Raw genomic sequence first — 12,048 nt, 5'->3', positions numbered from 1 at the left:
GAGGCAGGAAGGCTCTGCAGAGGGATCTGGCCAGGCTGGATCCATGGATGGAGGCAGGAAGGGTCTGCAGAGGGATCTGGAGAAGCTGGATCCATGGATGGAGGGCAGGAAGGGTCTGCAGAGGGATCTGGCCAGGCTGGATCCATGGATGGAAGGCAGGAAGGGTCTGCAGAGGGATCTGGCCAGGGTGGATCCATGGATGGAGGGCAGGAAGGCTCTGCAGAGGGATCTGGCCAGGCTGGATCCATGGATGGAAGGCAGGAAGGCTCTGCAGAGGGATCTGGCCAGGCTGGATCCATGGATGGAAGGCAGGAAGGCTCTGCAGAGGGATCTGGCCAGGCTGGATCCATGGATGGAGGGCAGGAAGGCTCTGCAGAGGGATCTGGCCAGGCTGGATCCATGGATGGAGGGCAGGAAGGCTCTGCAGAGGGATCTGGCCAGGCTGGATCCGTGGGCTGACAGCAATGGGATGAGGATCAACAAGGCCAGGGCCGGGTCCTTGACACAACAACCTCAAGCAGCTCCAGGCTTGGGGGAGAGCAGCTGGAAAGCTGCCTGGAGAAGGAGGACCTGGGGGTGTTGTTTGACAGCACCTGAACATGAGCCAGCAGTGACCCAGGTGGCCGAGAAGGCCAATGGCATCCTGGCCTGTACCAGAAACAGCGTGGCCAGCAGGAGCAGGGCAGGGATTGTGCCCCTGGACTTGGTGCTGGGGAGGTCGCCCCTCGCATCCTGGGCTCCGTTCTGGGCCCCTCACTCCAAGAAGGACCTTGAGAGGCTGGAGCATCCGGAGAATGGAACAGAGCTGGGGAAGGGTCTGGAGAACAAGGGTTCTGAGAGGTGGCTGAGGGCCCTGGGGCTGTTTAGCCTGGAGAAGAGGAGGCTGAGGGGAGATCTCATCGCTGTCTGCAACTGCCTGAAAGGAGGTTGTGGAGAGGTGGGTGCTGGGCTCTTCTCCCAAGGGACAGGGGATGGAACGAGAGGAAACGGCCTCAGGTTGTGCCAGGGCAGGTTCAGATTGGATATTGGAAAGAATCTCTTCATGGAAAGGGTTCTCAGTCCCTGCAGAGGCTGTCCAGGGCGGTGGTGGAGCCCTCATTTCTGGAGTGGTTTAAGAGCCGGGCAGATGAGGTGCTCAGGGATGGTTCAGTCATGAACAGGGACAGTTGGACTCGATGATCTCCAAGGTCTTTACCAACCTAATGGTCCTGCATCCCACCTGGGACTTGCGCTTGCTGGTAGCGTCCAGAACAAGCGTTGCCCGCTGCTGCAGCCCAGGGCTTCTCCTCTCCCCGTGTCCCCGCGTGGTGGCTGCATAACGGACACAAGATCTTGGAGGCTGCTCTTCCTCAAAGCCTGTTCCAAACATGCAGAGCTCACGGCTCCCTTTGCGGGAGGCACCACTCGCTCCGCTTGCATGGAGATTCTGGATAATAGAAGCTGCTCGCTGGCTCGCAGTGAGGCTTCGCTCCGGGGCACAGCCTGAAGGAGAAGCTGATGGAGGGAGGAGTTCAGCGCCGCTGTGCTGCTGCCTGGAATTGGGATGTTGAGATGGAGAAAACCACCTTAGACCCGGGTTTTGTGGGGTGGCTCTGCTGCTGTCACCTCCTGCTGCAGCTCTGCCCCTGGCACCGAGCAGAGCCACTCAGGACAATGCAAGACCTCACTGGGGGGTCCTTGCAGCCTCCCGTGGCCACAGCTGGGCTTTGCTGAGGAAGGGACTCGGTGGTGGCCCTGCCACGCTTTCCCCGACGCCACGGCTGGGTCCAGCTCCAGAAGTCCCAAATAACCCTCACCCAAGGGTGATGAGTTCTGTTTAGCTTGAACCATCATCTCCCCCCCTCCCATGCCACGCCGTTCCCTCTGCCACCGCCCCGTGCTGTCCAGCCCCTCTGCCACCATCAGCTCACCCAGGAACCCTCCCAGTTCTGGGACCTTCTCCCCTACCGACAATGGCAGCGTTGCCCAGACTGATGCTCTACTAGGAAAAACTCGATTAAGCAGCGTCGTTAGTTGCTAATGAGCAGCTCCCTCCTCTGGGAAGGAGAGATCCAGGCCTGGTTTATTCCGGGCTGTTCAAAGTCTTATCTTGTTTCTCTGGTGACCGTGGGATCTTCTGGATCCTTTGGAGTCCACATTCCCTGCACGGACAGGGAGCAGCGCTCCGTTGCTGCCAGAGCCGATCCCGGTGGGGTCAGGGATGGGCACAGGCATTGCGGTGCCGATGTCAATGGATGGGGCTGTGTTTTGCTTTTGAGTTGGTTTTTGTTTGTTTTTAAAGCTCTGACAATAAATGAGTCCAAGGACCCGCTTTGTCCTCAGCCCCTGGTGGTTCCTTCAGCAGGAGAAGGGATGGTCCCCTGCACCCACGCCAGGAGCGCCCCTGCTCCCGCCCGGGAGGTGGTCAGAGGACAGGCAGACAAGGCCAGGCTGGAGGCCATGGGAGGGTCATGGAGAGAGACGGAGAATCATGGAATGGCCTGAGTTGGAAGAGACCTCCAAGCCCATCCAATCCCACCCCCTGCCATGGGCAGGGACACCTCCCGCTGGATCAGGAGCTCCAAGCCCCATCCAACCTGGCCTTGAACACTTCCAGGGATGGGGCAGCCACAGCTTCTCTGGACAACCTCTTCCAGGGCCTCCCCACCCTCACAGGAGAACATTTCTCCCTAAGATCTCACCTCAATCTCCCCTCTTTCAGCTCAAAACCACCCCCTCCTCATCCTGTCCCTGCACTCCCTGATCAAGAGCCCCTCCCCAGCTTCCCTGGAGCACCTTTCCATACCTGAAGCTGCTCCAAGGTCTCCTGGGAGCCTTCTCTTCTCCAGCCTCAACAACCCCAACTCTCCCAGCCTGTCCTCGGACGGGAGGTTCTCCAGCCCTTGCATCATCCTTGGAGCCTCCTCTGGACCCGTTCCAACAGCTCCATCTCCTCCTTATGTTGAGGATTCCAGAACTGCCCCAACCCTCCGGATGAGGTCTCCCCAGAGCAGAGCAGAGGGGCAGAATCCCCTCCCTCCCTGCTGGTCCTACAGCTTTGGATGCAGACCAGGACATGGGTGGTTTCTGGGCTGGGAGCACATGTTGTTGGCTCATGTGGAGCTTCTCCCCCAACACCCCAAGTCCTTCTACTCAGGGCTGCTCCCAATCACCGCATCCCCCAGCCTGGAGTGAAACCATGGATTGCCCCGACCCAGGTGTAGGACCTTGCCCTTGGCCTGGTTGAACCTCACGAGGTTCTCACAGCCTCACCTCTTCAGCCTGTCCATGTCCCTCTGGATTCCAGGGTGTCACCTTGGCTAAGGGTGCCCTTGATCTCCTTGTCTTTGCCATTGATGGCGACGTTCAACAGCACTGGTGGCAGTACAGATCACCGAGGCTGCTGCTCCTGCTTAGGAGACGGTGGCTGTAGCCCTCTCGGCAAGAATGACCCAGGAGTGGCAGACAAAGACCAGGCTGGAAATGAGCTGGAGGTCAGAGAGGGTCACGGAGAGAGCCAGAGCCCACAGCCACCCCACGGCTGGCTCCATCCCGGTGGCATGGTGGTGGCACTCTCCTGCCACCTGCTCCGGTGCTGTGAGAGGACACCGAGTGCCGTCCTCCTCCCCTCCCGGGGATGCTGGCTCCAACCGCCACCCAGCACCCACCACCCAGAGCCGCCTTGGTGGGCGCCAAGAGACCATCACCCCAAGACCTCACCTGGCTGGTGGGAACCGAGAGGCAACCGAAGGCTCGTTTAAGGAGAAACGACTTTGTTTCTGGTTTGTACAAAACTGCTTTAATGACAAAAGGGCTGAAAAACAGTTTTTGGTGCATTTCTAGTACCATCGAGAAGCCCCATGTGATTCCCAGACCCGAGTCCCTCCCAGGCCCGGGATCACCCACTGCCTGGAAGGATGTGGGTCTCCTCTTAAGCATCTTCTCCCAGTGCATCTCCTCCTGAGGAGGGATCTGTCCTCAAGGCCACGCAGAAACCTCCTTCAAGACCCTCCACTAAGGACAATTTCCCTCCCAGCCACACGTGTGTGCTGGAAACCCCTCTGTGAGGTGCACCGAGGCCATGGGTTCAGGGGTGCTCCTTGGGGCCACCACCCTTCCCACCACCGAAGCCCCGTTGGGATTCCACCGGGGAGCCAGGCAGCGGCAGGAGCTTCAGCAAACGGTGCTTCTGGACTGGAGCCGGCCCAGCCGAATCCCGGAGACACCGGACAACGCCTTGATGAGCGCTGAGCCCAACGAGAAGGTTGGAGAAGGCAAGAGTCCAAACCTCAGCAGCCGCTGGGCGATGGGGCAAAGAAGTACACAGCGAGGAGGATGAAGTAGACCATCACCAGCACCGTGCCTGGGGCAGACAGAGATGTTGGGAGGAGTTACTCTCTGGGGCAAGGAGGTCACCTTTAAGACCTTCTGGCATGGTCTGGACTCGGCTGCTTTAGAGGACTTTCACAATCCTCTGCAAAACCTCAAGAGGGGTTTAAAACTCCCTCTTCAGGGTGAAAAGAGAGGGATACCCTTTGGAGCTGCTGCAGGGTGGCAACTCCAGAGCCTCCGGGATGGTCAACCGAGACCCCAGTTGCTCAACTCACAGCATGCCAAGAGCTGCGGCAAGCAGATGACCCCAAGACCTTCTCCAGGAACCCCCCCACTCCACCGGCACAAGGAAGGCGGGTACCCCAAGTCCCACAGCAGCCTCACGGGCCACCAGTCACCTTGGAAGTAGTCACATTTGCCATCCATGAAGATGTAGTTCATGAGCACCACACTGAACATGCTGGCGTAGACGTGGAGGTCGCTGAAGACAAGTGTGAAGTTGGTCGGCTGTGGGGCAGAGAGGATGTTGGATTTATGGGCTACCAAAGACAACCCCACACCGACTGTGGTCACACGTCACCCCCTGAGCCCCCTCTGCCCCACATCCCTGGGGATGGGGATGGCATCAGCCAAGGTAGGAGACATCTGACCCCACTTTCCCCAGTGCTGAGCAGAGGAGAAGAGGCGCTGGGGACGGTGGCTGTGCCCTTGCCGTGTCCCATGGAGCGCTGGGTGTCCCCAGCCCCGCAGGGGATGTCACCAGGATCTCTCCCGGGGCTACTCACGTAGAAGACTGTGAAGAGCACCAGGATGGGGATCTGGAGCATGCAGACCTGGACGGCGATGCAGTTCCCAATTTCAATGCTAGGGAGGACAAAGGACTTACGAGCTGCCAAACTCCAGGTCTCCGGAAGCCATTGGGTTGCTCAGCTCAACGTAAGGAAAAATCCACCTCAGGGAACCAAATCGTGGAGCCCAACCTGGTTCTGGCCCCATTTTTGGGTGGCTTTAAGTCCTCTGGAGGGCAGGTTGGCAGGGATCTGACCCACCAGTGGCACAAAGCTGGGCAGCCCATCACTGGCACCGAGGCACAGCTACGGGACAGGGCAGGGGGACCACGCCGAAGGACACCCCAAAACCTTCAAGTCACCTCACCTCAAGCTCAGGTTGTTCTGCAGGGCAAACTGGATGCCGTTGACGATTTCCGGCAGCTCGGGCACCATGGCCAGGACAGTGACACCAATGAAGTACTGCAGGGAGGAGGCAACGTCAACGCACACGTATGGTGTGATCCTGACCACATCCAAACCCTGGGCAGCCACAGCTCCTCAGTGTGTGGAGCAGCTCAACCCTTCCCCCAGCTTTTGGGGCTCAATCCCACAGCCAGGGCGGGGTCCTCTCCCTGGAGAGCACATCTTCGTCCCCAGGGCCACCCAAGCAGGTTGGCTGCCGTCCTGTCCCCACACTCACCTGTGAGATGGTGGAGTTGGTGAGGATGGGGCTGATGTGCTCCGTGGCCAGGTCTGCGCAAGCCGACATGCAGAGGGTGGAGAGCAGGAGGATGACCAGGGCCCGCCAGCGAGACCAGTGGACCACGGCGCTGTGGTGGTGGCCGGGCACTGGGGGAAGGGCAGAGAGGAGGTGGGACATCCCAGGGCGCTGAGAAGAACCGGCCCTGCAGCCAGGGCATCCCGCGGTCCGGGGACACTCACTGTGACAGTCGCTGATGTGGATGTCGTAGATGTGCGAGTGGGTTTTCAGGGTGAAGAAGAGGCCGATGAGGTAGGCGGCAGGGAGCAGGAGGGACACGGTGTACACCAGGGGTCTGTGGGACACGGGTGACAGGCGCTCAGTGCCACCAGGGTCTGGCATGGAGACCCCATGGGGTGCCCTGCGCCGCGGCTGCAGGACTGGAGCCCCTCGGGGTAGTGGAGACCCGGGAGGGACACGGGACCACAGTGCAGCCCAGGAGATGCCACCCCAGCGCGAGGTCAGTGCGTCCCCACCCCAGAAACACTCACTGGACGTGGCTGTAGTAGAGGGTACCATTGCTCCCCATCTGCAGAGAGAAAGAGAGTCTGTCAGCAGGGGACAGGGGACAGCCCCGCTGCCACCGCGGGACTGGGGACACCCTTAGGGAGTCGAGGGGTGACACGAAGCTGTGTGGAAGGACTGATCTGCTGGAGGGCAGGAGAAGGTCTGCAGAGGGACCTGGCCAGGCTGGATCCCCGGATGGAGGGCAGGAAGGCTCTGCAGAGGGATCTGGCCAGGCTGGATCCATGGATGGAGGGCAGGAAGGGTCTGCAGAGGGATCTGGCCAGGCTGGATCCATGGATGGAGGGCAGGAAGGCTCTGCAGAGGGATCTGGCCAGGCTGGATCCCCGGATGGAGGGCAGGAAGGCTCTGCAGAGGGATCTGGCCAGGCTGGATCCATGGATGGAGGGCAGGAAGGGTCTGCAGAGGGATCTGGCCAGGCCATGGAGACCAACAGGATGAAGTTCAACAAGGCCAGGGCCGGGTCCTGCACTCGGGACGCAACAACCCTGAGCAGATCCTGGTTTAGGGAAGAGCAGCTGGAAAGCTGCCTGGAGGAGAAGGACCTGGGGGTGTTGTTTGACAGCGGCTGAACATGAGCCAGCAGTGGCCCAGGTGGCCAAGAAGGCCAAGGGCGTCTTTGCTTGGATCAGAAACAGCGTGGCCAGCAGGAGCAGGGCAGGGATTGTGCCCCTGGACTCAATGCTGCAGAGGCCACCCTTCAACTCCTGAGTTCAGTTCTGGGCCCCTCACTCCAAGAAGGACCTTGAGGGGATGGAGTGTCCGGAGAAGGGAACGGAGCTGGGGAAGGGGCTGGAGAACAAGGGTTCTGAGAGGCAGCTGAGGGCCCTGGGGCTCTTTAGGCTGGAGAAGAGGAGGCTGAGGGGAGACCGCATCGCTGTCTGCAACTGCCTGAAAGGAGGTTGTGGAGAGGTGGGTGCTGGTCTCTTCTCCCAAGGGACAGGGGATGGGATGAGAGGAAACGACCTCAAGTTGTGCCAGGGCTGGTTCAGATTGGACATCAGGAAGAATCTCTTCACCTCAAGGGTTCTCAGTCCCTGGCAGAGGCTGCCCAGGGCGGTGGTGGAGTCCCCATCCCTGGAGGGGTTCAAAACCCGGGCAGACGCGGTGCTCAGGGATGGTTCAGTAGGGGACAGTGATGGTCGGACTCGATTTCCAAGGTCTTTTCCAGCCTAGGGATTCTATGAAGGGCAGGAGCCAGGTGGGCTCGGAGCACCCCGGACCCCCGTGCCGGCGCTCACCAGGTCAAAGTGACAGCTGTGGCAGAGGTAGTGGCCCAGCGGGTTCTGGGTGACGTTGTGGCACTCGCCGCAGATCAGCTTCCCGTACACCTTGGAGAAGAGCGTCGGGGCAAAGACACCTGTGGGGATGGACAGACACGGGGTGGGTGCCGGGGCTGGTGGGACCCTCCCCAAGACCGGGGACACCCCCGTCCCCACTCACCTCCCACAGAGAGGAAGAGCAGGGCCGAGCTGACGCCCGCCGAGCGGCTGTTGAACCGCTGCTCCTGGTGCCGGATGCCCCCGATCACCATGCACAGACCCTTGGGACGGAGAAAGACCCCCCCAGCGTCTCCATCAGCGCTTTGCTCGCAGCACCCTCCCAGCTCCCTGCGGAGCCCCACGGGGAGGCCGCCCCATCTCACCGGGATGAAGAGGACGCAGCCCACCAGCGTCCCCGTCAACGCCGACTTGACGATCTCGGCGTAGCAGCGGTTGCCCTCCCGCGAGCCCTTGATGAGGGCGGTGATGTAGAAGGTGAGCTCCGTGATGGAGCCGAACGTGGCGTTCACCACCGCTCCCACCGCAAAGTTGCTCTGGGCTGAGATGCTGGAGGAGGAGGAGAGAGTCAGCGGGGCCGGCACGTGTCCCCCATTTGTCACCACGTGTCCCTCCCGTTGCCGCTCACCTGGCGATGGCCATCCCGATGTAGTAGGAGAGCGGCATGATGGAGAGCAGGGCCAGCGAGAACTTGACAGGGGAGCTGGTCAGGCGGTTGTGGCTGTCCACGTAGCCCAGCACCAGCGTCACCAGCACCAGCGGCAGCAGGTCTAGGGTGGCCAGTCAAGGAGACCGCAGAGGTGGGGTGGCCGTAGGGGGCAGCCCCCGCACCCTCCCCGCTCCGCACCACGCAAGGATACTGACCGCAAAGACGTTGATGCCGTCCACAGCGTATTTGTAGTAGTAGGGGTTGACGGCGCGGTAGCAGCAGAGGATCACCGGCCCCTCCAGCGGCACCTCCGTCTGCGGGGGACGAGCGGATGACACTGCCCCGAGCACCCCCCTGCCCCCAAACCCCACCGAGCGGGGAGCGGGACCCTCACCCCACAGAGGCACCCACCATCCGCAGGTGCCGGACGAGCACCCGCTCCGGGGGCAGCAGGAGGACGCGGACGGCGGCGCGGGCGCTCAGCTTAGCCACGGGGATGAGGACGATGAGGAGCCACGCGGTGACGCACACCAGCCCGTGGGCCAGCGCCAGCGCCGGGTACGCCAGGCACAGCCACGCCACGGTGCCGGCACGGTGCTGCGAAACGGCAGTCGCCGTTAGGGTTTGCCACCCTGAAACCCCCCCCCAGGGGCACCCACCGGTGCCATCCCCACGACGGGGGCGCCCAGGACGGGGTGTCACCGCATCCGGCGTGGGGCTCACCCAGGATCCGGCACCTGCCCAGCACCGCAGGCGCCAGCGCGGCGCAGGGTCACCGAGCAGGGCTGAGCTCTCCCGCGCGCCACTCGCCTCCGCGCCGGCCTCGTGGGCGCCCAGTGCCCGGCGGGACTTGGGGACCTGGGGAGACGGCGGTTGTCACCGTGCGGCACGGGACACCCCCGCTTGTCCCTCGGGGCTCCCAATCCGTTACCTCTGCCTCCTGGATGACTTTGCCGAAGGGCCAGAGGAAATACCCGGCCAGGGCCCAGCAGAGCCGCCCTGCGGGGACACGAGTGTCAGCTCCGCCGGGGACAAACGTGTCCCCATCAGTCACCCTGCACAGAAGGAGCCCCCCCCAGCACCCATGGGTGCTGCTTCGGTCACAGCCGGGAGGACCCACGGCTCCCCCAGCCCTTCGCACGAGGGCCCCAAACCTGGGACTCACCATAAGGAGCCCCCACGATGGTGATGAACATCACAGCAGCCATGAGGACGTAGAGGACCGAGAGCCACCAGCCAAAGAGCAGCAGGTAGAGGACGTTGCCGCACGTCATCGTGGACCCTGCGGGAGGGGAGGGCACCGGATGGAACCGTCATCACCATCCCAAACCCACGCCACCACGGCACGGGGGGTCCAAGGCCACCCACCGCTGGAGCCCCGGATGATGTTGAGGTCGGAGTAGAGCTCCTTGACGATCTCCGATCGGTCCTCCCAGGGCCGCGCCGTCACGTGGCTCTTCCATTTCTTGAAGCCGAACTGCACAGACATGGGGAGGGTTTTGAGTAAAGGGAGAAAAACCATTACCGCCGCCCAAGAGCCCCCCCAGGTGCCCCCACCCACGCCACGGCCGCCCACCTTGTAGTTGTTGGAGAGCTTGTTGGCCTCCACAGCGTTCTCGGCTGTCAGCGTGGTTTTCACCACGCAGCTCTCACAGACCTCCTCCGAGTGCTGGTGGCAGCAGGTGGCGGGGGACACGGCTGCGGGCGAGATACGGGGTGACAGGGGGTGTTGGACCCCCCTGGGCTCCACGCCCAGCCCGGCCCACGGCCCACCTACCCGGGGGGACGCGGGGACGGTGCAGGTGGCAGCCCAGGTCACCGAGGTCACCCTGCACGTTGTTGATGGCGGCGCAGTGACGGTCGCAGAGAGAGCCCCGTCGGGGGGCATCGCTGTCACCCGGGGGCTCGGTGACTTTGGGGACATCTGTGGAGGGGGGGGGGCGGAGTCATGCTGGGGCCGAATCCTGCCCAGTCTCAGCACCGCAGGACAACCATGGGCTGCTGTGCTGGGATGTCACCCGGGTCCCCAAACCCCACCAGAGATGTGCAGAACCCCCAGGTGGCACCAAGGTGACACGGGGGGGGGCACCAGTGCCCAGGGAGGAATAACAGAACCATGGAATGGGGTGGTGGGAAGGGACCTCCGAGCCCATCCAGTCCCACCCCCCACCATGGGCAGGGACACCTCCCGCTGGATCAGGGGCTCCAAGAACCATCCAACCTGGCCTGGAACCCCTCCAGGGATGGGGCAGCCACAGCTTCCATGGGCAGCCTGGGCCAGGGGTTCACCACCCTCTCAGGAGAACATTTCTCCCCAAGATCTCACCTCCATCTCCCCTCTTTCAGCTCAAAACCATTCCCCTCATCCTGTCCCTGCACTCCCTGATCCACAGCCCCTCTCCGGCTCTCCTGGAGCCCCTTCCGGCACTGGAAGCTGCTCTGAGGTCTCCTGGGAGCCTTCTCTTCTCCCCAACCCCAACTCTCTCAGCTGTCCTCGGACGGGAGGTTCTCAGCCCTCGCAGCATCCTTGGAGCCTCCTCTGGACCCCTTCCAACAGCTCCATCTCCTCCTTCTGCTGAGGATTCCAGACCTGGACACAATTCTCCCGAGGAGGTGTCCCCGGAGCGGAGCAGAGGGGCAGAATCCGTCCCTCCCTGCTGGCCACGCTGCTCTGGATGCAGCCCAGGACACGGGGGGGCTCCTCTCGACCTTCTCCCCCACTGCACCCCAAGTCCCTCTCAGGGCTGCTCCCCACTCCAGGTCCCCCCCCCTCGGTGTGAGGAGGGGGGGATCTGGGACCCCTTGGCACCCACAATGGGGTGGGAGCCCCCCCGCTGCCTACAGCGGCACTTGGGGGGAGGTCCACACGGTGCCCTGGGGGGGGGGGGGGCACCCCAGTACCAGGGTGATCCATGGAGGGGGAACCCCCAATGCCCACGCGGGGGGGTCCATCCCCGTGCTCAGAGCGATGGTCAGGGTGGGACGAGGTGGGGAGCCCCCCCAGTGCCCGGGGTGGGACAAGAGGGGGGAGCCCCCCCCCCCCAGTGCCCGGGCTGAGACAAGGGGGAGCCCCCCAGTGCCCGGGGTGAGACGAGGGGTGAGCCCCCCCCAGTGCCCGGGCTGAGACAAGGGGTGGGACAGGGATCCCTCCAATATCTGGGATAGGATGGGGGGACCCTCCAATACCTGGAATGGGGGAGCCCCCCCCAAATACAACGCTCGGGGTGGAACGGGGGACCCCCGGTGCCCAGGATGGAACAGGGGGACCCCCTGGTGCTCAAGAAGGGGGGGGGGGGACACCCCCCGGCGCGACGCTCGGGGTGGGACAGAAACCACACCCCCCCACACTGCCCGAGGTGGGACGGGGGGAGCCCCCCCAGTGCCCGGGGTGGGACGGGGGGAGCCCCCCCAGTGCCCGGGGTGGGACGGGGGGAGCCTCGAGGTGTGTGGGGGGGGGGGGGGAGCCCTGGGGGAGCCCCCCCTCACCGTTGCCGTCCCCGGCGCAGCAGCAGCGCGGGGCTCTCCCCTCGCTGTCCATATCGGGGGGTGCGGAGGGTCCCGGGGGGTCCCGCCCCGACCCTATTTAAGGGAGGGGCCGCGCATGCGCGAGAGCCGCGGCGGGGGGGGCGGGGGAGGAGGGGGCGGGGAGAGGAGAATGGGGGGGGTGGGGATGTGGGGAGTGGGGGCATTGGGGGGTGCGGTGTATGGGGGTACGCGGGGGTGTGGGGCACGGGGGTGTGGGGGGTGTGAGGA

At 63.3% G+C, this 12,048-nt stretch overlaps 1 protein-coding gene across 1 annotated transcript; it reads right to left on the bottom strand.

Annotated features, from left to right (window-relative positions):
- Positions 1-3,778: 3,778 nt before the first annotated feature.
- Positions 3,779-11,863, bottom strand: LOC104061371 (uncharacterized). Its single transcript, XM_054057882.1, has 19 exons — positions 11,782-11,863; positions 9,872-10,219; positions 9,664-9,772; positions 9,461-9,577; positions 9,227-9,294; positions 9,019-9,153; positions 8,707-8,892; positions 8,507-8,609; positions 8,275-8,416; positions 8,012-8,195; positions 7,810-7,909; positions 7,608-7,726; positions 6,333-6,370; positions 6,024-6,136; positions 5,782-5,930; positions 5,467-5,561; positions 5,097-5,175; positions 4,710-4,818; positions 3,779-4,342 (listed from the first exon to the last, which is right to left on the bottom strand). The coding sequence occupies exons 2-19, from the start codon at positions 10,217-10,219 to the stop codon at positions 4,269-4,271; spliced, it is 2,268 nt and encodes a 755-aa protein (XP_053913857.1). The 5' UTR covers positions 11,782-11,863; the 3' UTR covers positions 3,779-4,268.
- Positions 11,864-12,048: the final 185 nt, after the last annotated feature.

This window comes from Cuculus canorus, chromosome 1, assembly GCF_017976375.1.
Source record: "Cuculus canorus isolate bCucCan1 chromosome 1, bCucCan1.pri, whole genome shotgun sequence".
Taxonomy (NCBI): domain Eukaryota; kingdom Metazoa; phylum Chordata; class Aves; order Cuculiformes; family Cuculidae; genus Cuculus; species Cuculus canorus.
The sequence above is the reverse complement of the archived record's forward strand: the minus strand, read 5'-3'. Positions and strand labels throughout refer to the sequence as shown.